The sequence below is a fragment of the Phalacrocorax aristotelis genome, chromosome 3, assembly GCF_949628215.1.
Source record: "Phalacrocorax aristotelis chromosome 3, bGulAri2.1, whole genome shotgun sequence".
NCBI lineage: Eukaryota > Metazoa > Chordata > Aves > Suliformes > Phalacrocoracidae > Phalacrocorax > Phalacrocorax aristotelis.
In genome coordinates, this window is record NC_134278.1 from 97147553 (window position 1) to 97171788 (window position 24236).

At 38.1% G+C, this 24236-nt stretch overlaps 1 protein-coding gene across 24 annotated transcripts in view; it reads left to right on the forward strand.

The window, feature by feature from the left end:
- The window catches only part of NRXN1 (neurexin 1), a 726997-nt gene that overhangs the window by 227368 nt on the left and 475393 nt on the right, over positions 1-24236 (forward strand). For all 24 annotated transcript variants that reach the window (XM_075088626.1, XM_075088628.1, XM_075088629.1 and 21 more), the window contains one exon: positions 23334-23635. In XM_075088626.1, the coding sequence (XP_074944727.1) occupies positions 23334-23635 (302 nt within the window). The remainder of the gene's footprint in view (positions 1-23333; positions 23636-24236) is intronic.

A 24236-nucleotide genomic window follows, 5' to 3' on the forward strand; every position in this document is an offset into this window, starting at 1 on the left:
TTAAGGCAGGGATGTATTTTACCACACAATATCATAGCTGTGTTTTTGTTAATGTAGCAGGTTAACTTGTCAGACTCAAGGGCAGGAAATCAGTTGAGTTGCTTCATTGGAGTTATAATGAATACTTTGCTGAAGTTATCTTTTTCATTACAACAAAATACTTAACTGAGAAAATTTAGTGGAATAAGATTCATACAATAGCACATTTTCTAGTATCCTGTTATGTTCATGCAACTTGGAGTAATTGACTGTCCTGCTTTCGGCTGGGATAGAGTTAATTTTCTTCACAGCAGCTAGCATGGGGCTGTGTTTTAGATTTGTGCTGAAAACAGAGTTGATAATGTAGAGATGGTTTAGTTGTTACTAAGTAGTGCTTACACTAGTCAAGGACTTTTGCAGCTTCCCGTGCTCTGCCGGGTGCACAAGAAGCCAGGAGGGGACAGGGCACAGCCAAGACAGCTGATGCAAACTGGCCAAAGGGATATTCCATACCATATGATGTCATGCTTAGTATATAAAGCTGGGGGAAAAGGAGGAAGGGGGGGATGTTTGGAGTAATGGTATTTGTCTTCCCAAGTAACCCTTACACGTGATGGAGCCCTGCTTTCCTGGAGACGGCTGAACACCTGCCTGCTGATGGGAAGTAGTGAATTAATTCCTTGTTTTGCTTTGCTTGTGCACACAGCTTTTGCTTTACCTGTTCAACTGTCTTTATCTCAACCCACAAGTTTTCTCACTTTTAGCCTTCTGGTTCTCTCCCCTGTCCCACCAGGGGGTTAGTGAGTGAGCATCTGTGGGGTGCTTGGTTGCTGGCTGGGGCTAAACCATGACATTGACTTTTACTTAATGAGCCTCTCTGTGGTGCATCTTACTGCAGAAATAATCGGGATGTATACTTTAACATTTGTTTATAATCAACACTGAATTTGCTAGTTCTGTATCTTTAAAACAAACATAAAAGCCTTTCCAATACCTCTTACTGACTGTACCTTGTATATACTGCAAAGGCCTGTGATAGCAAGTCCTTAGTGACTTTTCATTCAGTTACCATGGTAACTTTGAACTCTCTTTAGCTGTGGAAAATGCATCAATCTTTTTTTTCCTTCACTGTTAAGAAAAAAAAGTGTGTTTATGTTTTTGAGCAAGAAAAAAATGAACCATAGGTTTTTAAGAAAGAAGTTATACCAGATGAACCTGTATATTCTTAAAAGGATATTTTAAAATGCTTTGAATTTTCTTTATTTAGGTATCTAAAATATTACTGAAATGGGGGGGAGCAACACAACTGATGTAATTAAAATACATTAAGAAAGTAATCCCTGTTTTTAAACCATATATAAATGTATATGTTCATATATACACAAATGGGAAATACATTGCATTCATCTAATAAATTAAAATGTAGAGGTTATCCTTGTGGTGTGATCCAGTTGAGATCTTGAAGAATTTAAGGGGGAAAAAAGACCCAAACAAACCAAAAAACCCAAACAAACAAGCTTTGTATTAGACCTGTGCTTTAATCAGCCTGTTATTTTCATGTGAGGGGTATGCTGCCTCTCTCCTGGACAGACTGTTAAAAATAAGACTTGAGTAGAGTGGGAACATGTAAGAATTCTTTGAACATGGTCTTGCTGTTGGGGAAATGTTAAAAGTAATGCAGGAAAAAAATATTCTTGTGACAACATTGCTTAGAAAAAAATACAAAAATATACTTGAGCTATCCATGGTCTGTATCGTCTTCTCAGCTTGAAAGCTTTTACCCCAATTTATTTACATCAACTTCAGAAAGTATTGATAAAAATTCCTTTGTAACTTTTTTCTTTTCAGAATAAAGGTTTATATCTGGTAATTACGGAACTGTCTTTGTGATGGTTATCAAGGCAATATGATAGTAAGCAATTAAAATGTATAATCAAAAATGAGCACAGGACAAAATCTCCGGCTTACATGGCAGTATAAAGCCTAAAAGCTGGCATTAATTACTGCTTGCCTTTATTATATTAAACATTTTTTAAACTTCCCCTTGATGAATGTCATATTGCTCCTAATTACAACACAGGTGCTTTTGTGATACTTTAATAGAAAACACTCTGATGTAACAAACCAAGGAAGACTATATATGCTATCTCCAAGTCCATTGCTTAAAAAAAGCTTTGTGTGATCAGCAAAATTTCACTGGTTTTACCAATGTCTGACAAGTTCACCTCAACAAGGTTCTTCATTCTTTTTCTCTTCTAATCTATCCAAAATTTGAGTTTCATTTTTGTCAATCATGTTGTTAAAGGAAAATAAGGAAATAGTTGGCTGACTCTGGAGATTAAAAAAAAAAAAGTAGGTATTTTTTCTAGATGACAGATACAAAACTGAGGCTAGCAATTTGATGTGAGGGATAGTGGATCAGAAACACTTGTAATATCTATCAGGAAAAAGGTCAAACCTCAGTTTTCAGTAACTGATATTTCTTCCAGTGCTGGTCCTTTAAACCATGAAGACCTGGGGAATTTTTTCTCTTCAATAATAAGCCATCTTTATTCCAAATGTGCTATTTTTAGTGTTGGGTATTCTTGTCCTGATTCCTAATATGGTGTGGATAGTGCCCAATTCTGTCCTGCAGTGGGAAAAAATGATCCCCCCTTCCCCCCCTCCCATGTCATCCTATAATGGTATATATCTGCATAAGATAGGGAGTCCTGACAAGTACAATAAAGATCTTTGTCTAATAAATACTAGTCTTGCTTCAAAAGGCTGGAATTTGGGGTGATAATGCTTGGCCAAGACACAAGCTTTTGCTTCTACAAGCAACTACATTTTCAGTATTTTTCTGAGGAAATACTCATCTAATTGATTAAAACGCTCCAAAAGTAGGATTAGATTTTAATAATATTTTATTTAGTACATAGCTGTTAGTTATACTGCCTAAATATTTGTAGACAAAATACTTAGATGCAGCTAATGCCCACATCTCATTCAGAGTAGATTGTATTAGCTTCTGGGATATAATAAATCCACCGGGCCCAATGCTTGAATTAACATAATAATTAAAGTTTCAGCACATTGTTGTAGGTCACAGTAAGAAAATGTTTAATCTTTCTGCATTCATCTGTGTACATTCAAGGCATTAGGAGGTCTACAGAGACTGAATTAGATTTAAGTGTATCAGAAATGAGCAGAGTGTTTTAAGAAAAACGTGAAAAGATTTAGCTTTGTTGGGAGCTGTTTATAATTGGTTTTGTTCTAACAATAAAAGGTAGAGCAGAACTGGGTCACTACTCAAGTTACAGCTCATTTAGTGAGACAAAGCAGTAGGTGTATAGCAGCCAAAATACAGAATTATCCTGCATCTGCCCACTTAGGGATTTGAGTTTGTTTGGTTCATACTTCATTGTCTCTGGTCAGCTGTGACTATAGGAAAAACATCCAAAGCACTGGACTGGAATGAGTAAGCACAGGATCTAGTAGGTCAGGTGAAAGTTACTCTGCTCTAGGGGGTGGTACTTTAACACTCTACTAGTTTTGTAAGGGAATGAAAGTGTGCTTTCCCAAACATAATGCCAGACTTAAAAATTGATGATGTTACGACGATGATTTAATGTCCTTTTATGAGTTTTGAGTGAAGCCAAGGAATGTTCAAAATCATCTTGTCCTAGTGCTACTTACTTGCCAGGGAAAAATACCTAGATGCTGATTATTGTATCATCAGAAATGGGTCAAGATCCTGCTTCTGTTGAAACCACATTGGAAATCCAGGGTAAATTCCTGAATTTCAATAGAATCTCTATCAGTAGATTTTCTTTCTTCTGAAACAGTTCTTTGCTATTGCAGGGGTAAATAGATTTAGTCATTTAATGGGTCATTTGCTAAGGGAGGAATCCATTTAACAAAAATACCAACAGAATGAGTGAAGAAAATGTCTCTGTATTATAGTATTCAGAGGAGCCAGTGCAGGCTGTTCAGCTGTGCTTGGCTGTACAAACAGGCTCAAAAAGTGGGAGATGATAAAATTAAAAAAAAAATAAAAATGGGGAGACTAAAGTTGCGTAAATCAATCAGTCTGTGTTTCTTGGATGGCAACGTGGAAAAGCTGCTTATTAACTCTGTATGAGGCAAGAAGGGAAATAACTGAGAGGGACGTAGCAAGGCAAAACAAGAGCTGCATGAGCTGCCTTTGGATACATCAGAGAGTTGTAATTTTGTGGCTAGCAGATTAGTGTTCATTGCCTGCTTTCAGTTATGAAATAGAAATACTTCAATATGCATATTGTCTCCATAGCCCCAGACTAATGTACAAACAAATAAACTTTGAATAATAATAAAAACTTCCTGGAGTTAAATTGTGTTTTACATCAATATTTCAATTTAGGAATCCAATGAAAAAGAACAGAAATAGAAGAGCATTAAGAAAGAGTGGACAGCTAGCCTGCAGATTTCCTGTTTAATGATAATTAAGCAGAATTTTAATGAAGTACATATCTTCTGGTTTGTTTTTTTTTTTTTAACCATTTACAATTGAACTACTGTTCATTTGAATACTGAGTTACAATATGACTTCAACAATATACTGAGGGGTGAGATTCTAATACACTTTAAACACAGCTTCCTATTAGTACCAAAACTGAATGCTATAGGGACTGTAATCAATACTCTTAGTGAATCTGTAGGGAGTTGGAGCCTTGGGGAGAAATATAGATAACAACCACAGAATGTTTTCTTGATTGGCAGATGCAATAATTCCTTTTCTTCCCTGGAAGTTCAGAAGGGCTTAAATAATTTCATTAACATAACCGACCTGATGCTTCAGTGATGAATGCTGGAGTGTGTTCTGAAGAGCTCTTTAATTTTAATTAATTTGAATGGCTTTAGAAGTCTGGTGACATGTGCTCAGAATCAAATGTCTTATGTATTGTACATAACGGGCTTTACTCATTTTCTCAGGGTGCTATAAAATGAAGAAAGACTTTAGAAAAGCAAAACCATATTCAGCAATCCAAAGAAAAGACCTCATTCTGGAAGAAGGTTTGGGTTACTAGCTTGCAGAACTCAGAGTGCAAACACTTTCTGAATGTATAGTGGTCCTGTCACTCTTGCTACTGCACCACGGAATTTTCCTAATATAGTGAATATAAGACCTAGGCAGCCTCTGGGGCGGGATGTCTAAACAGCTGAGTGACAATTACAGGGGACCCATGAGGCATGGGTGGAGAGGGAAAAAGTGGAGGTGGCTAGAAAGAGCATTTGTGTTCAAATTACGATTTGAAGCAAATTTTCATTTATTTTACGCTATAGGGAAGAACAAAGAATTGTCTTATTTCCTCTAAGGGAATGGAAGGTGTTTATTATACTTAAAGTTTGCACAGAATTTTTTCTGCACTGGAGTTTTTTGTGTTTGAATAGTCAATCCAGTTATACTCCTTGCTCCTGATTCCTGTGTAGTTTTGAGTGGGACCAGCAGTCGTGTTCAAGCTGCGCAGGAGGAACCAGCCTGTGGCTCCTGCTACTGTTGACACAGGCTTCAGTACTGCCTTTTTTTTTTTATTCTGTCATTGCTTAAGAGATGGAAACTTGTAAAGAATAGATGTCAGTTTCTGAAACATTTGGTGCCAAGGATACAGAATCCATTGCTCATTGCTCCATCCCCTTCCCGCTATGGGAAATAGCTCAGTGGAGTACCAGCAGCTGTGGCGAACCCAATCTTGTGCCTTGATATGTAGAGAAACTTTAGAGCCTGCATGCAGATTAGATTATTGAAAGAAGAATACTAGTCAAATCTGAAAGCTATGTACTATGTCTGTCAGTAGCATATCTCGCCTTCTCTCTTTTGATTATCCTTTGTAAGAAAAAGGTAAATTATATTTTTCAGTTGGGTTTTTTTAATGTAAGTGTTCTTTGGATGATTACTTTGTTCTCGTTTTTTTTTTTTTCTTCATATCCATAGGGCATAAGGCTATAAATATTACTAGGCTCCTGTGCAGCAATAATAATGGCCCAACATATTTAAATATTTATTTTAGACAAGTTCTTAAAGAAGTTAAATTACCTGTTAATATCTAATGTTTCTAAGACGAGTCAATATTTCTGACAGTGTCATTCTGTGTAAGGTCCTACACCTGGGGAGGAACAACCCCATGCACCAGTACAGGCTGGGGGTTGACCTGCTGGAAAGCAGCTCTGCTGAGAAGGACCTGGGAGTGCTGGTGGACAAAAAGGTGACCCTGAGCCAGCCATGTGCCCTTGTGGCCAAGAAGGCCAAGGGTAATCTGGGGTGCATCAAAAAGAGTGTGGCCAGCAGGTCGAGAGAGGTTATCCTCTCCCTCTACTCTGCCCTAATGAGACCACATTTGGAGTACTGTGTCCAGTTTTGGACACGTGCCCAGTTTAAGACGGACGCAGAACTGCTTAAGCAAGTCCAGCGGAGAGCTACCAAGATGATCAGGGGACAGGAGCATCTCCCTTATGAGGAAAGGCTGAGAGACCTGGGTTTGTTTAGCCTGGAGAAGACTGAGGGGGAATCTTATCAGTGCTTATAAATATCTACAGGGTGGGTGTCAAGAGGATGGGGGCGGACTCTTTTCAGTGGCGCCTAGTGAGAGGACAAGGGACAATGGGCACAATCTGGAACACAGGAAGTTCCACCTAAATATGAGGAAAAACTTTACTGTGAGGGTGACAGCGAACTGGAACAGGCTGCCCAGAGAGGTTGTGGAGTCTCCTTCCCTGGAGACATTCAAAACCTGCCTGGACATCTTCCTGTTCACCCTGCTCTAGCTGTACCTGCTCAAGAAGGGGGAATGAATGAGATGATCTCCAGAGATCCCTTCCAACCCCTACCATTCTGTGATTCTTTCTATCTGTATCTTTTTTTTCTACCTTTTCCGTCACCTGAAGAAATGAGGTCTTAAGTTTTATGTCAGATGCATGTAATGATGCAAATATGTTAAATTATCTGACACTGATAGTCTCTCACCTTGTCAGGTGTATTTATTGCATAAAGAACTGGATAAAGTATCAGTGGGGTGGATGTGCTGTCTTCAGTAGAATTTACCAGCAGATAACTTGTCCCAGACATGACAGCAGATCTTTCCTCTAAAATGTCAATACAGCTCTAGAGTCCAATTATTTTTATACTCTGCTAATCTTCTTTTGCTTTTACAGTGTTACTGCAGGTTTATATAAAAAGACTATTGGTAATCTCAGTAGGGAGGCCTCCTTATCAAGCAGTTTCAAAGACTTATGACTCCTGAAAAAATAAAGATCAGTAGGCAATAGTGAATTCATGGAAAAGACCTAGTCAGTTTTCAGAAAACTAAATGCATAACACATATAATACTGATTATTTTGCACTTGCAGAAGTTTTCTTGGATTTTCTTAGATTTGATAATGAGACTGTGATAGAATTTAGGCAATACATGCATAAAATGGTCCCTTAAGATAATTTTAAACATACCTCTTTTATATAGTCATAGCTGAAAATGAAACAGTGGACTTTGTTAAATACAATTTACAAAATATGATCAGGCCAAGAAACCCATTTATCACTTTTCAAAAGTCTCATTAAGAAAAAGTTGGTATCAAGAGTAGGTCTTGAAATCCTTATTGTGATATAGCTTACTGGTAGTATGTTAGAACATAATTAAACTCTGTTAAAGAGTACATGCTGTCAAGTGTGTATTCTAAAGACGAGGAAGTGAGAGAAAGAATTGTCTTCTGTTTAATGTAGGAAAACTTATAGCTGTTACCTGAAAATTGTTAATCTGTCCACCAGGTTTCCTTGAATTGTCTCCTTTAAGGGATGGGAGAATAGGTTTAAGGGCTTTAATATTGCTCCGATCCCTTACTACATGTTTAAGAAGCTGTTTCACACCACAGAATTAGGACCTCCTTAAGCAGGCTTATTTCACAAACTGGCTTTGCAGCAACAACGACTGAGCTCTGAAACAGAGTAGGGCGTTTGTTTCAGTAACACTGTTTTCCTAAAAATCACTGATTGTTAGGTAACTGCTGCTATTCCCTTATAACTTAATGTAAATTACATTGATAATTTTCAGTGTTCATTAGCAAAAAAATTGGTTGCTTACTTTTATGTTTGCAATTGGGTAAACCAGGATTTTGAGACTGCCACACATGAAACTACCATCTGAATATCTGTGCTTGTTAGTTACACAAAACCCTGGTGTTACATTCTCCAGATATAGGCCTGTCCTTACATCTATAGAGCTCTTTATTGAATAACTCCCGTGTTCTGAAATATCATAACCTAAATTTTGGTTGAATGTAGGGAGGGGAAGGATTACGAAAAACAGTTGTATCCTATCACGCTATTACAAAAATAATTGTATTTTTTGTTTATTGTAATGGGAAGTGAATGTTAATTTAAGAACAAACAATAACATCAATGCACTAACCACTCAGCTCACTGGGGGTGTGCTAGCAGTAGAATCCAGGAAAACCAATCCTACCATGCCAGACAGGAAAAAATAAATAGCTACAGTACATCAGTATATAATATCATCTCTCAAACTAATGTAGATTTCATTAGGGTTTAGAATCTTTTCCAAGATAAAACATATTAAGCTACTTTGAATTTGGTTGGCCTTTTAACCATATTCTTAACATGTCCTCACTTCTATTTTTTTTTTTGTATCTGGCTAGTGCACACAGAATGGAAATAGAGCTTTTTTTTTGTTACTAAGGCCTATTCTGACATTCAGCTGTGATTGGGCATTTCCAGTGGTTGCTGATTAGTGAAAGCACTGAGCAGCACACGGCTTAGCCTACCTTTGCCTCTCAGCAGGAATTACAGTGCAGTAAAAATGGTCTCTGAATGAGAAAAAATAAGAGGGGCAGAGGGAAGTGGAGGGCACCATTGAAACAACAGGAGAAAAGAGAAATTTATGTAATAGATTCAAGTGTTTCTAGGGAGGTATATCACAGTCTTAAGGTTATATTATAACAGCACTATCATAACCATCCAGGTTTTATGTATGTTGGGAAACCATTTGAGTGTTTTATGTGCATTTTGAAATAATAATTTCATGATTATGTACAAGTGCTCTGGATTTGCCCTTGATTGTTTCTTACAATACATAGGCAGGTGGTTGCAGTCCTCTGTAAGTACCTATGGGTGTTATTCTCTGAAAAATACAGACTGTTCAGCTGTCTTTATGGCCATGACCTTGAGAGGAGTCACTATTGTTATACAAAGAGTTAATAATATTTTATTTGCCTCCATTCTAAAATACACACTTTCTATGGTTTTTTTTTTCAATCTAGACACAAAGTTGTTTCTTTCCAGATAAGAATGTTGTCTGTTCTTACCCCAAATCAAACCCTTCTTGATTTAAGTGTGCTCATCACTTAAACATTTGTGTGTTGTCCTTAGTTTTGTCTGCCAATTACATTCATAAAGGGAAATTAAAAACAATTTTCAGTAGTCCATGTAGTGATGGTTAGCCATTTTAACATTTGGAAGAAGGTAATCTGAATTTTTAAGTTTATTAAGATTAGAATTCAATACCAGTGTTAAAAAAAGCTAATTTAAAATAGAAATACTCTTGCTCACTGCATGAGAAAGTCTTCTACCTTTGCCCTCCTTCAGAAGAAAAAAGTTTCTTTAAATTTTCCAAGTTATTTATAACCTTTACTTTGGTTTTTAGTAATGAAAAAAGGAAAAACAAAACAGTGTATTCTTTCACAAGCAGACCTTATTCCAAGATTTGGTGTCCAATCTAAATCCATTTTCAACTGCTACTTTACAATGACAAGCTTTTTTAACTTGCAAAATCATTGCAGATTTCAAAGATGCTACTACAGACAGTTGTTAAAGATCTCATTGCTTTAGTGTAAATAGTTGTCTTATACGGCCTGAAAAATAAGGGAATAAACATATAGAGATATTTTGGAGTCCTTTTTTGATTATCCATTGGACAGGATATAGAAAAAAATCCGTAAGTATTCACAGGTGAAGTCTGCATATGTGGAAAGAGAAATGAAAAATCTTTCTGATCCTGTAGCTCATTTGGACACTTTTGATGTAGTTACTGAAGGTGGCTGAAGGCAACCCTGAGAATGAGGTACAAAAATAAATACCAAATACTCCAGAAGAAGGCATATTGCTCCTGTTGCTGCTTCGCATAGGCGGCCTTATTTAAAAAAATACAGGTTTTGCTGAATTGTTAGCTATATGATAGTGAATTAAGATGATGAAGCTCAAATAGTATTTTTGGCTAATGGTCTGTCTGTCTTTGTAAAGTTTGGAAGTTCCTATATATCCAGAACTTAATCTGAAAAAAAAAAAAAAATTAATTTAGTGTTTTTAGCTAACATAATGGTTCCTTTATCTTTCTTTAAAGAGAAGGTATTGTATGTCAGGAATTGATTGTTTAGATCAAAAATTTCTAGCAGGTAGCAATAGGCCATTAGCACATGTCTCTGCTCATTATTTTAAACAGTAGATTGCTTAAGTTAAGACTTCAGCTTTTCAGGTCTCCTTTGTTGCTGTAGGATTCTTTCCTAGAATATATTCATCATATACTCAGTAACTTGAAAACGTATTCCTTTGTTTTAAATGTGAGAGAAACTCTCTTTATTAGGTGATAGTATCCTCAGCAGGCTGGAAAACGTAGTAAAAATTTTTGTTTCCATATTTAATTTCCCATGCTTATAGGAAGACTAAGAGTTGTAAATACCTTCTTCCAAACACCTGCTGGATCTCTGCGAGCCTTCAAAAGACTTTTTCCCAATGTTTGTATGTAGACGTTCCTTCAATGATGCAATTTTAGGAACAAATTGAAAAAAAGTGACAGTTGTGTATAATAACCTCTAGAAGGTGTTTGTTTTGGTTTTCTTTTTTGAAAGAATTGCTGTGGAACTGTGACAAATGCTACATAGTCCTGTAAAACCTCTCTGATATGAGTGCAAAACTGGCACATTGTGCACATAATACCATTGCAGCTGCCTTCCCTCTGCATCTCTGGAAAACCTATTGTTACGCTGGGCTTCTTTTAACAGGAGTTAATTAAGACCAGAAAATTGTTTGTTGGTATTTACTGCATCCAGACCCCAGGACATGCTGCTCTAATTCTGTAGTGCTGTGTGGTGCCATAAGCGAGGTGTTCGGTTGATATTTTGGAATTTTTTTTTAGCATTGGAAATGTTCTTTATCATATCATTTAACTAGTTAACTTTACATTTTATGATAAATTCATATAATCCGTTAGGTTAGGACTATTTTCTTCTTTATTCTCTCATTTGAAATGTATGTTAAATATAATACCAAGTCAAGGCAATCTTCAGTATTTCTTCCTCTCTTAATTCACATTTTTACTTATGATAATGAAAAATGAATGCAAGTCTTCTGGAAAACTTTTAGTGAGGAATAAGTTGGTATTGCTTTGTCCAAGGAGCAGACCAGAAATAGGACCTTTTTTTTTTTGTTTTTTTCTTAAATCCAGGACACAGCCTGCTTTCAATTTTTGCAACAACTGCATTTGCTTGTGCAGTTCTTCCCTGTAAGATGCAGGCCAAAGAGAGCCAGCCCAGGATGGCGAGAAAGAACTTCACCTTTCTGTGTCGTCACTCAAACCAGATTTATTTTAAAACTTGCATTTGCAGAAGTTTTATAGTTACAGAGACAAAAATTTCAAAAAGTATTTTTACCATCATAATGTCAGTTTTCCTTCCAACTCTCCTTTCTGTAAGCAGTCTGGTATCGAAAGCCTCTGTGTTTCTGATCCTTTGAAAGCTGAAAAACTGTGTTTTGCTGTTCAGCTGCAAAGTCAGTGGGAACCCTGAGGCCTGGAAAAGGCCTTTGGTAGGTTGTTCAGCACAGTTTTTATCTTGGCGGAGTAACTGAAGCCTGTATGTATTTGTTGGTATAACGCTAATCTGGCTTCCCAACAGCTGACCAAAATCCGTCATTGAGTTTTAAGGCAACAGTAATGTTGAGTAAAACTGGGTTCTTTTTCCATGGATGCAGAGGTGTTATGTATATTTGGCATTTTGCAGTTTATTCTTAATAAGAATGCCCTCAAGATTACCATGTCAAACCTGGGGTTTTGAGTAATTACATGAAAGGCATTGTTACTATGATAGAAACTGCATGACTTTCTAATCCACTTTTTAATGATACGACTGTTGGTAGGAAAAAGATCCACTTGTTTTCACCTTCTAGCACAAATATTTAATGTGCACTAAGACAGCACCATTCCTAAAAACTCCCGCTCACTTTACTCTCCCTCCACAATTGCAAATTTGCTTTTGAAGTGCATACTCTCTGTGATTAAATAAAAGGAACTGGAAATTAGTGAGGAAATTGCATGGTCTAGCCATTTTAGAAATGAATTAAAATTGCTGTTTAGCAAAATGGAGTAATTTATCACTTATCTAGCGTTGCCTGTAAGTCATTTATCATGAGTGGCAACTATCATTATTTTATTCTAATCTGAGATGGTGGGGAAGGATCAGAGGCTTACGTTGCACAAGTTCATACTTCTTGTAATTAGCAAATAATTTAATGATTGTGTGTAAAATAAAACAGGAGCTAGCTTTTCCAAGTTTCTCCTCTGCTACTGCAACATGATATTATATGTGATTTTGTATCCTTATGCTGTTAAATTCTTGTTAGGTGGAATTTTACTTTGCTCTTCAGTTTACTTAAACATATATTAGCTTTACTTGTGTGTTGGTTACAAGCAGTACAGACTTTGGTGCCCATGATTTCAGGTGTAGTTTGTTTTTGAGATAAACCTTGTACTGAGAGTAGACTTTATAAATAGAGACTATTGTAGTCGAAATTAACTGGTTAGAACAACTAACCAGAGTCTTAATTCCCTTGTCACCTTTTTAGTGCAGCGTTTGCTTCTGGAGAAGGTCCTGAGGTGGTTCATCAGCTCCCTGGATCTTTGGAATGAATAGACATTTGTACAGCATTTTTTCTGTAAAAGGATCATTTAAAATAATAAACCTTTGAGAAATTATTCCTGACTCCTTCAGAATAAGTTGCTTATGGTCTTAAATAGTTTGTTCTCATGTGAGTCGAGCCACGATTATTTAATAATGAACTTACTTCCCAATAAGGGAGAAAGAAGGTAAGGTAATGTGACCACTAAAACTGAAATTTATTTTGGAATGCTTTCTGGAACTGGTAGCTACTGTTTTTGTGATACTGTATGTTCATCTTTGTGTAACAATAGCAGCTCTTTTCAGACTAAATGTTTCTATTCACAGTGTAGATGTTTGCTTTTGACAGCTTGGGAGTGCAACTTTCCTTATTTGTTGATTTATGTGTAATAAAGACTTACCTTATTTTCTACTCACAGTTTGCTTAAATATTACAACAATGGATTGAGCAATGCATTTTTGGGTATGCTGACAAATAAGATGCTCGAGAACAGCGGTTTCGGTTCCTGTTACAGAATCTGTTCCAGCATGCTGTATGCTTTTTAGCGTGCACCATATTAATAGGGAAGGGATTTGGGGGAAAAAAAACAAACCAAAACAAAAAAAGGAAAGAAGCAGATGGATACTTCCTAGTTGTGGATTTGGAATCTTGAATCTCATTTTCTCCCCAGATTGTTCCCTTGGAATTTTCTGTGAGGACTTTAGAGGGCAGGGAGGATAGCTGCTAAAAAGAATGAAAGTAAGTGCGAAAGGGAAGAATGGGAGATTCTTCTATTAAAAAAATTATTTGAGATGGGAACAGAAAACTGATAGTATATAGCAACAACACTACTTTTATTTCAACCCTAACTGATAAAGTAGACCATCTGTACTCTATTTAAGTTAATAATTTTTTAGGTTTTACCATAATTCCATCTTTTTTATTGGTTTCATGCTCAAGTCTTAAGTTTGTTAAGCAGACAGTAATCATTTGTTTTCTTATTGGAGTGCCTGCATGATTTGTTTAAGTATGCAATCCAGTAAGCCTGTTTTATGTAACTGGGGAAAAAAATTACGGTTAAATTCAGGTAAAATAAAAAGATAAATACTTTATAATCTCTATAGTTTTTCATCTTAGAAAATATGAATCCAGTGAGTGATCTGTTAATGGAAGGGTATAGGCTGGCCTTCTATAAGGGGGCAGTATGCTGAGAAGCATTGTGCATGATGCATCCTGAGATCATTCTAGGTTCAATGGTACATACCCTTATGCAGGAAGATTTTTGCTTTTACGTAATGGCAAGCCATTAGTTTGCTATTACTGCAAAGTTTCCAATTTTTGGTGTTTACAACAATAAGTAGCAGTTCAGGCTGTCCTGTTTTATTTTATCAGTCATCTTCGTTAATGGTTTTGTCTATGTGCTCTTTCAGTGTCGTTTTCCCAGTTGCATTACTTTCTGAAAGACTTTATAAATAAGATGATGCCATAATGAATAAATGTTTAAATTTTAAATTGCCATGAAAAGGAGCACAAATCGGTACATCTGGGAACATACTAGACTCTGGTTTGGCATAATTTATTTATTCAGTCCATATTTAATGTTTCGAAAATTGCACAGAAGGAACCTGGCCCTTAGAAATAGAGTATTGTCAGTATCAGCCTATTTTCTCTTTGAAAATAATTATTCTGGTAGATAGACAGATAAATAGACAGCACTCTACTACATTCTGTTTGTATAATAATAGATTGGTTTGTCACATGATATGGGTCCTTGGAATTGAGTTAATAAACTTACTTTAAGACTTTTGGCTGCTTCTACTGTAAAGAAACAATGCAGCTATTGATAAATAGGTTTGACTTACTCTCTCTGGACAATTTTATTTCTGTAGTCTATGGTCCCATTATTGTTACTACCTAATAAAACCAGTCGTATGTATTTGATTTAAATCAGGCATGGGCACGTGATCAAATTATTATGGAATCATCCAGATGTATTTTATGATTTAATAAGGCCAGGGAGGAGGCTAGATATGCTGTAAAGCTTTAACATAGTGCTTATGTAGGATTGTGAAATACTTTCACAGGCTTTAGCAGATTTTTTCTGGACATTTGATCAGATCCTAAGGACTTAAATGAACCTTCAAAGAAGTTAATATTAAAACCATTGTTGACTTGACTGGGAAACGTGGCAAATCTTAAGTAAGAAAATAGGAATTATATCCTTTCCATACTTGTGGGTGTTTTAATAAAACGTGCTTCTTCTCTGGATCCTTTCTGTGACACAAATAGATTATGTCTTTCTGTATTTATGCACATCCTGTTAATCAGGATTGTAACTGCAGTAATATTCAATAATTTACAGTACTCAAAATTCAAAATAAACATGTTAAATTCAGTTATTGGTGTTCATACTATCTTGTGCTTTTCTATGCAGGTAATTACATTTTAGTCATTAAATGAAGTGCAACACTTCATACTGGCTAGAATGACTGCCATGCATTTTTAATGGTTTCTCTAAGTGTCATTAAGTGATAATTTGAAAAAATAAACAAACAACCAGCAGTAATTAAACCGCTAAACTAAACTTTATTAATAAAGCCTGTCTTAATTCACTTTTAAAATTAACAAAAGTTGCGGTATACAATTCAGCAATAGGTTATAACTGCTTTATTTTGATATAAAACATTTGAATGTTTTATATAATTTTTTTCAGTCCGTCCATTCTAAATACCTACTTTCATATCAAGAGTAAAATAGTACATCTGCTTGCCTTGAGAGAGTTGATACAGGAATGGTCACCAGTATTGCTTTATGGTGTTTCTGTCCTGTGTCTAACTGACAAAATGTTTTGACTTGTATATGGCTCCTGCTAGGAATGCCTCTCTTCTTCAGTGACAAAACACTGTGAAGCTTTGTAACCTGGTTTTCTAATCTTGATTTTTCTAAATCTTTGCTAAACTATGCTGAAATCATACAGTGGCAGAGCTGTGGCTGTTTTATCTTTTGTCTTACCCTGGCAAGGCAGCATTGCAGTTGCAGTATCTAGTCACTTTCCAAATGTCAGTCAGAGGGCAAAGATGTCTGAGGTCCAAGTGATCATGAGAGGCATTTTTAATTTTTCATGAGGAATGCACTACTCCAAAGACTGGAGAAATGTGGAAGTAGTTTATCGCTACCTCCCCTCCCTTCAAATAATTTCCGTATTATGCGCAGTTTGGCCAAACTAGAATATTGTCATAGCAAATATTATTTGAATTCTCATGCTGTGAATATAAATTCAAATTATAAGGAAATACTTAATTTTGTTGAGATACTTCCTGTGAAAAGATACTATACACTTAATCTCCCTTCAGTCATTTGAAACCAGTGGTTTTCAGGATTAATTCTTCTGTAATGTCAAGAAGTGTATTTTCAGTTGTCAGATGACTGTAGAAAAGTATTGTAGTTCTTAGCAGGCAGCACCTACTGGAAAATGGACGACTATCTAGTTGAGTATGCAGACTGTCTCATTAGCTGCTCAGTCAAGCCCTGTGACCTTTTGTCTGTCAGACCTTTTCTTTTCCTCCTAGCAGTGAAACTTGTCAGAATAAAAATCAAAGTTATTTTAACTATTGGTAACAGAAGTGAATTTTCTAATATATCAAAATATTGTTGAATAATTTATGTATTTTCAACCTTAGCTTCCTAAAAGCCGTTTATATCAGAAATCTCAATGAGTTTTACTGAAAACACAGTACTTCTGAAAAAAAGGGAATTGCTGCTGTACCTACAGCTGGAGCTTGCCTGGAAGAGTTATTGGTAGTCTGATTTCTCTTCAGAAATGAGATTTTGAGATCACCGGAATCACAAGACATGAAACCCGAGCTCCTGGCTGTCCTTGTCCTCCTCTGTGAGTTGACCTTCCAGCAACCTTTTAGGGGCCCATAACTACTAAAACCTTAAATGGCAAAGGAAGTGGATAAAATGGAGCCAGTATGCATCAGGAATTATGCCATTCAGTTAGGGTGCCATTACTTGCACAACCAGAAGTTTGGAAGGCAATGTTGTCTTGAGTCCCACAGAGGGGACAGTTCATCTCCTGACTCTGCTGAGTGTACTGTTGTTGGATCAGAACATCTCCCAGTTATCTAAAGTATGGATGTGACATACCTGATAAATGTCAGCACTTTACTGCATTAGTATCCTATCCTAATGGAGTCCTGGTACCGGTTTGAAGTGCAATATCAAAGCAGTCATGGTCTGTATCATACTATTGCAAATAATTCTGAAGCTGAATATGTGAAACTCAATCCTACAATGCAAAAAAGCAAATCAAAGAATCACAAGCTGGTAGGGGTTGGAAGGGATCTCTGGAGATCATCTCATTCATTCCCCCTTCTTGAGCAGGTACAGCTAGAGCAGGGTGAACAGGAAGATGTCCAGGCAGGTTTTGAATGTCTCCAGGGAAGGAGACTCCACAACCTCTCTGGGCAGCCTGTTCCAGTTCGCTGTCACCCTCACAGTAAAGTTTTTCCTCATATTTAGGTGAAACTTCCTGTGTTCCAGATTGTGCCCATCGTCCCTTGTCCTCTCACTAGGCGCCACTGAAAAGAGTCCACCCCCATCCTCTTGACACCCACCCTGTAGATATTTATAAGCACTGATAAGATTCCCCCTCAGTCTTCTCCAGGCTAAACAAACCCAGGTCTCTCAGCCTTTCCTCATAAGGGAGATGCTCCTGTCCCCTGATCATCTTGGTAGCTCTCCGCTGGACTTGCTTAAGCAGTTCTGCGTCCATCTTAAACTGGGCACGTGTCCAAAACTGGACACAGTACTCCAAATGTGGTCTCATTAGGGCAGAGTAGAGGGAGAGGATAACCTCTCTCGACCTGCTGGCCACACTCTTTTTGATGCACCCCAGATTACCCTTGGCCTTCTTGGCCACAAGGGCACATGGCTGGCTCAGGGTCACCTTTTTGTCCACCAGCACTCCCAGGTCCTTCTCAGCAGAGCTGCTTTCCAGCAGGTCAACCCCCAGCCTGTACTGGTGCATGGGGTTGTTCCTCCCCAGGTGCAGGACCCTATACTTGCTTTTGTTGAATTTCATGAGGTTCCCCTCAGCCCATTTCTCCAGCCTGTCCAGGCCTTTTTGGATGGCAGCACAGCCTTCTGGTGTATCAGCCACTCCTCCCAGTTTTGTCTCGTCAGCAAACTTGCTGAGGATACAGTCTGTCCCTTCGTCCAGGTCATATGTTGCATAGGACAGGACCCAGTACAGACCCCTGGGGAACACCACTAGTTACAGGCCTCCAACCAGACTCTGCCCCATTGACCATGACCCTCTGAGTTCTGCCGTTCAGCTGGTTCTCAATCCACCGACTGTTCTCTTGTCTTCCTAAGCTTGTCTATGAGGATGTTATGGGAGACAGTGTCAAAAGCCTTGCTGAAGTTGAGGTAAATACCATCTACTGCTTCATCTACGCAGCCATTCATGCCATCATAGAAGGCCATCAGGTTGGTCAGGCGTGATCTTCCCTTGGTGAATCCACGTTGGCTACTTCTGGTAACTTTTTCTTCTACATGCCTTGAGATGACCTCCAGAATGAAAAATGCAATTAAATAAAAAGGGTTTTTTTGCATTGAATGCTTACAGATATGGAGTGATAGGTACAGAAACATTAGCCTTTATATTGGGTGTCTGTGGTAAGGTGTTGAGAGCAGGGGGGCTGCAGGTGTGCCTTCTGTGAAGATAGGCCAGGGCTGCCCCATGCTGGACATGGCCAGCTCCAGCATACTGACCACAGGGCACAGCTTAGTCCCCTGGCCATGGGTGGGGCGCCTCTGAGAAAGCATGTGTAAGAAAGGGTAAAACATTGCATGGGAGTGAGGAAAAAATGTGAGAAGCAGCCCTGTGAACACTAAGGTGGGAGGGAGAGGAGGTGCTGCAGGTGCCGTAGCAGAGATTCCTATGCAACTTGTGGAGGGGAGATCATGGTGGAGCAGGTTTCCATACTGCAGCCCATGAAGGACCCCACACTGGAGGAGGTGGAGATTTTCTGGAGGATCTGTGGTCTATGGGAGAGCCCGCACAGGAGCCAGGCTCACACTGAAGGAGTGCAGCCATGGGAAGGACCCTTGCTGGAGCAGGGGAAAAGTGTGAGGTGCAAGGAGCAGCAGGGAAGAGCTGTTATGGACTGACTGCAGCTGCCATCTCCTTGTGCTGCTCAGGGCAGGGTGGGGAGAGGTAGAGGAGTTGGAAATGGAGGAGTGACAGGAATGAAGTTGAGCCTGGGGAAGAGATGGGAGCAGAAAGGTGTTTTAAGTTTGGTTTCCCACCATCCAAAACTATTTGGTGTTCCCCAGGGCTCAGTTTTGGGACCAGTCTTATTTAATAACTTTATCAACAATCTAGGTGAGAGGATTGAGTGCACCCTCAGTAAGTTTGCAGATGACGCTAAACTGGGCAGGAGTGTTGATCTGCTCAAGGGTAGGAAGGCTCTGCAGAGGGATCTGGACAGGCTGGATCGATGGGCCAAGGTCAACTGTATGAGGTTTATCAATGCAAGTGCCAAGTCCTGCACTTGGGTCACAACAACCCCTTGCAACGCTACAGGCTTGGGGAAGAGTGACTGGAAAGCTGCCTGGTGGAGGACCTGGGGGTACTGGTCAACAGCTGGCTGAACATGAGCCAGCAGTTGGCCCAAGAAGACCAAAAGCATCCTGGATTGTATCGCGAGTAGTGTGGCCAGCAGGAGCAGGGAAGTGATTGTCCCCCTGTACTCAGCACTGGTGAGGTTGCACTTCAAGTATTATTCAGTTTTGGGTCCCTTGCTACAAGAAGGACATTGTGTTGCTGGAGCATGTCCAGAGAAGGGCAATGAAGCTGGTGAAGAGTCTGGAGCACAAGTCTGATGAGGAAAGGTTGAGACAACTGGGGTTGTTTAGCCTGGAGAAGAGGAGGCTGAGGGGAGACCTTATCGCTCTCTGCAGCTACTTGAAAGGAGGTTGTGGTAAGGTGGGTGTTGGTGTCTTCTTCCAAGTAACAAGCCATAGAACAAGAAGAAACAGCCTCAAGTTGTACCAGGAGAGTTTTAGATTGGATATTAGGAAAAAATTATTCACTTAAAGGGTTGTCAAGCACTGGAATAGGCTGCACAGAGAGGTGGTAGAGTCACCATTCCTGGAGATGTTAAAAAAATGTTTAGATGTGGCACTTTGGGACATGGTTTAGGAGGCATGGTGGTGTTGGGTTGGTGGTTGGACTTGATGATCCTAGACCTTATTAATTCTATGAATCTATGATTCTAATTGCAATAAATTATTTTTCCCCAAACTGACTCTGTTTTGCCTGTAGTTGGTAAGAGACTTTTCTGTTTGTATCTTGACCCATGAGCTTTCTCATCTTTCTTCCCCTGTCTTGTTGAAGAGAGGGAAAGAGAGAGTGGCTGGATGGGCGTCTGGCAGCTGGCCAAGGTCAATCCATCACATCCTTAAAGGCTTTTAAAAGTCTAGTTAAATTGTAGCTCTGTTTACAGTCTGAGGTTATAATTTTACTTGAATAAATACTCTTGGTTGCTTCTTCAGGTCCTTCTTTAGGAATAATTTGAAAAAATATGTGCCTGGCATGCATTTACACTCCCATGCATTTTCATGTCTGTGTGAATGATCTGGCTTTACTGTGCAGAATATGTATATATAATTATTTTGAATGTTGATTCATTTATGTCCTTCAGCTTTTTCTGTTAGTCATTAAATACATGGGACAAAACTACACATACTAAGTTGCTGCATTTAAGTTTTATCGTCTGTCCTTTGGAGTTATTCATACTATTTTAGTATGCCTTTCCAGTAAGCATCCATATAAAATAAATTTGCTCTTAAGTATTTTATGTTTTTATTAAATATTCATTCCATGAGGTGCATGGTATTCATTCCGTCTGCTGTTTAGTGCATTGAACCCCCAGAAAATGTTTTGTTTGTAAATTCTTTATGCAGAATGAGCCAAGGTTTTTTTCTTCTACAGAAACATCTCAGGGTCCAGGATATGTTGCTATCAGAGTGGTGGTGTTCTGCATGTAGGACTGGTTTGGAAAGTTTAAGATGTTGAGAATGGGTACAGCAATTCCTGTGTGTCCTTAATGTAGGCTGCAGTGTCTCTTGACTGGCTGTTCCTGATACACTAGGAAGGGTTATAAGCAGGATAAATAGGTGTTTTCTTGCTTCTCTATTGATAATATAAAAGGTAAAAAAATAAGGACTTTTGGAGATATTGAAAAGGTTAATTTTTGGCCTCAGTCAAGCACGTGGAACCTAGCTCATATGTCAGTGAGGTAAAATTTGTCCTAAGTGTCAAAAATTTATGCTGGACTAGTGATAAAATATCAGACTTACTTTTAACTGCTTTTATTTCCATAGAAAGCATTAGTCAGAACTAATGTAATTTTTGTCCGGAATGGAATCTCATGTTAAAAAAAAAGTCAGTCTAAAGACTCTTGTTCTCCTGGAACTGGGAGGGTGAGACACCAGTTATGTTGGAGCTTTTCTTACCATGCAACGACTTGTACTTATAAGCCTGACTATCTATGAGTTCCTCCCCAGAAAGGTGGCTGGGTTTGTCCATGGAGGTACCAGCTACCTAGATGTTACAGCCCTAGAGCTTACAGAAGTCTGGTTTGGGGGTAGCATATTATGATGATATCTAACTTCTACTGCATATTTACTGTGTATAATGGATGGCCAATACAGGAAGTAGTCTGTGAGCTGTGTGTGTTGAGCTGCTTCTTGTAATAGAATATTGCTTAATCTGAAACTGGAGACTGGGAATTTTTGTTTGGTTTTGTATTTTGTGAGAGGCGTTATCAACAGATAGCAGGGAAAAGCATCCTTAAGAGTGCTCAGAGAGCTGATTTTTAATATTTTTTTTTAATGTGTTTGCTTACAAAATAGGCTTAGGCTGGGAAATCCACCTGTGGATTTCCTGTTACAAGCTTCTCAAACTCCTATTTCTTTTATTTGGGGGAAGATACTGCTGAGGCCTGCTTTGGGCTGTATACAAACCATATTAGATGAACAGTCATTTTGTGGGTTTTTTTTTTTTTTGTATAATGGCCTAGTATGATTTGGCTGCTGCCACAAAAATAAAAAATCCAGAGAATTCTGCATCGAATCTGTGAGATGGCTCTTCAAAATAAATACAGACCAGTAATTTTTAATATTCTTATTACAAAGCGAAGTTAAGCCAAAATGCCGTTGCTGGCTGGAGTCCTATCTGAAGTTACTTTGCAGTGCTATCTGAACTTACTATGCTCTACTACCTAAAGAGAGTGTTGCAGATATCTAGCATCAGTGTTAATGTGTAGTCTACTGCAGGGTGTCATAAGCAGATGACATGGAACAACAGAAGACAGATATGCTTGGGGACTTTAAAAAAAAAATTTGCTCTCATACACCTGCTGCTTGCGCACTCTGTCATTCACGGGTCTGTTTTAAATTCACACTGTTATTTCTCATATATATATATTTATACATGTGTTTGGGTTTTGTGCTGATGCTATCAGACTAAAGTATACAGCTGTGTTCTGGAGACTTGAATTTGTTCCCAAGAATGATGAAATTTTACATCCTCAGGTTTTCATACCTTCATCCTTGCACTGCACCAACATGTACAGTTTTCCATTGAAATCTTACTAGCACTTATTAGCTAAACAAATAAATCCTGACTTCATATAGCTCTAAATCCTGTACACAGGTAGTGTAAGGTCAGCGTATGTGTTCATCTGTAGGACTTAAGGATAAAACATAATCTCCATATGTGTTATACTCGCTTTTCTGATGAGACTGAAGACTTCTGCTGTTTGTGTTTCTTAGTCACCTTCAGGATAAACTAAGAAAATAATCTGTATGGCACATACTGACTAGTGTAAAAGTACATCTCCAAAAAAACGCTGTTTGTTTACTGATGCATTTTAACTTGTTCTCCAGCTTGGTATTATGTGCAGGTTACAGTGATGTAGATACTTCAGTGAGTGGTTTGTGGTTTTGGTATATTCAAGACCTTAGGCCAAAGCACTTTGAGCTATCTAGGTTACTGACTTTTTTAAAGATGCCACAAGTTTAGTGAGAGTTCAGAACGGAAAGATCTGGGTTTTGACTGGAATAATGCTTCGGTTTGCACATTCACCTAAATGTTATATATTTATGTGTGTTTTAGATCAGATTGCTTAAATAACATGATTGCTGATGCAGTATATTTTCTGAGTTTAACCATACCCATGAAAATTCTATAAGAAAATAGTTTAAAATATGTTCACAGTTAATCTTGGTTATCTTTTTTCTTCATGGATTTTAAGCCTTTTAAATGAATTACTTTTTGATACAGTGCTTACAGTAATACTGTTGCATTAGCTATGAAAATATTTCATGTAAGTTGCATTTAATTATGTGTCAGTGATTTATTTGTTTCTCTCCTTTTGTTTGTCAGGAAAAGAAGAATATATTGCAACGTTCAAGGGATCAGAATACTTCTGCTATGATTTATCTCAGAATCCCATACAGAGTAGCAGTGATGAAATAACTCTGTCATTTAAAACACTTCAGAGGAACGGACTGATGCTTCACACAGGAAAATCGGCTGATTATGTCAATCTTGCACTGAAAAACGGAGCTGTGTCCTTGGTCATTAATTTGGGCTCAGGGGCCTTTGAAGCACTGGTGGAACCTGTGAATGGGAAATTTAATGACAATGCCTGGCATGATGTGAAAGTAACCAGGAATCTGCGTCAGGTAACAGTACAATGGATACAAGAATAACTGACTTTGTTATGAGTAAATGCTTGATGATTTGAAAATTGCATAGCGTGACATTGGATGTTTAGCAGGCATTTGATTAGTTTTTTATTTGCACAAGGAGGGATATTCCTGCCACACTTGAGCAGGGGCATATCTAGAAAGTAGTAGGGCAAGCAGCTGTCTGAGACGGTATCAGTTAGATGTTTTAAAGACTGTAGGTGTCACCTAGGTGTTTCTCTAGTACAACTGTCTGCCCTTGCAGTCTTGCATTAGTCAAGGCTGATAACTTTCCACAGGAGCTGAGTTACTTTAACTGATTTGAAACTCTTTAATGAAAAGAAATGTTTTATCTATCTTTCTTGCTTAAAAGTGGCCAGTAAATTTGTTATCAGATAAAGTTTATGCACTGTGTGGAGGCATCTTGCATGTCATGCCACATTTAACTAAGCAAAAACCACAGTAAAAAATATGTAGGAAAGTGCATGCTTACTCTTGGTGATGTGGTAGAGGGTTTGTAGTTCAACAGTTAAATTTGAGGTTGGGGTGGGAGGAATGACGGTAAAGAGAATACCATGTATGTGTGTATACTGTATGT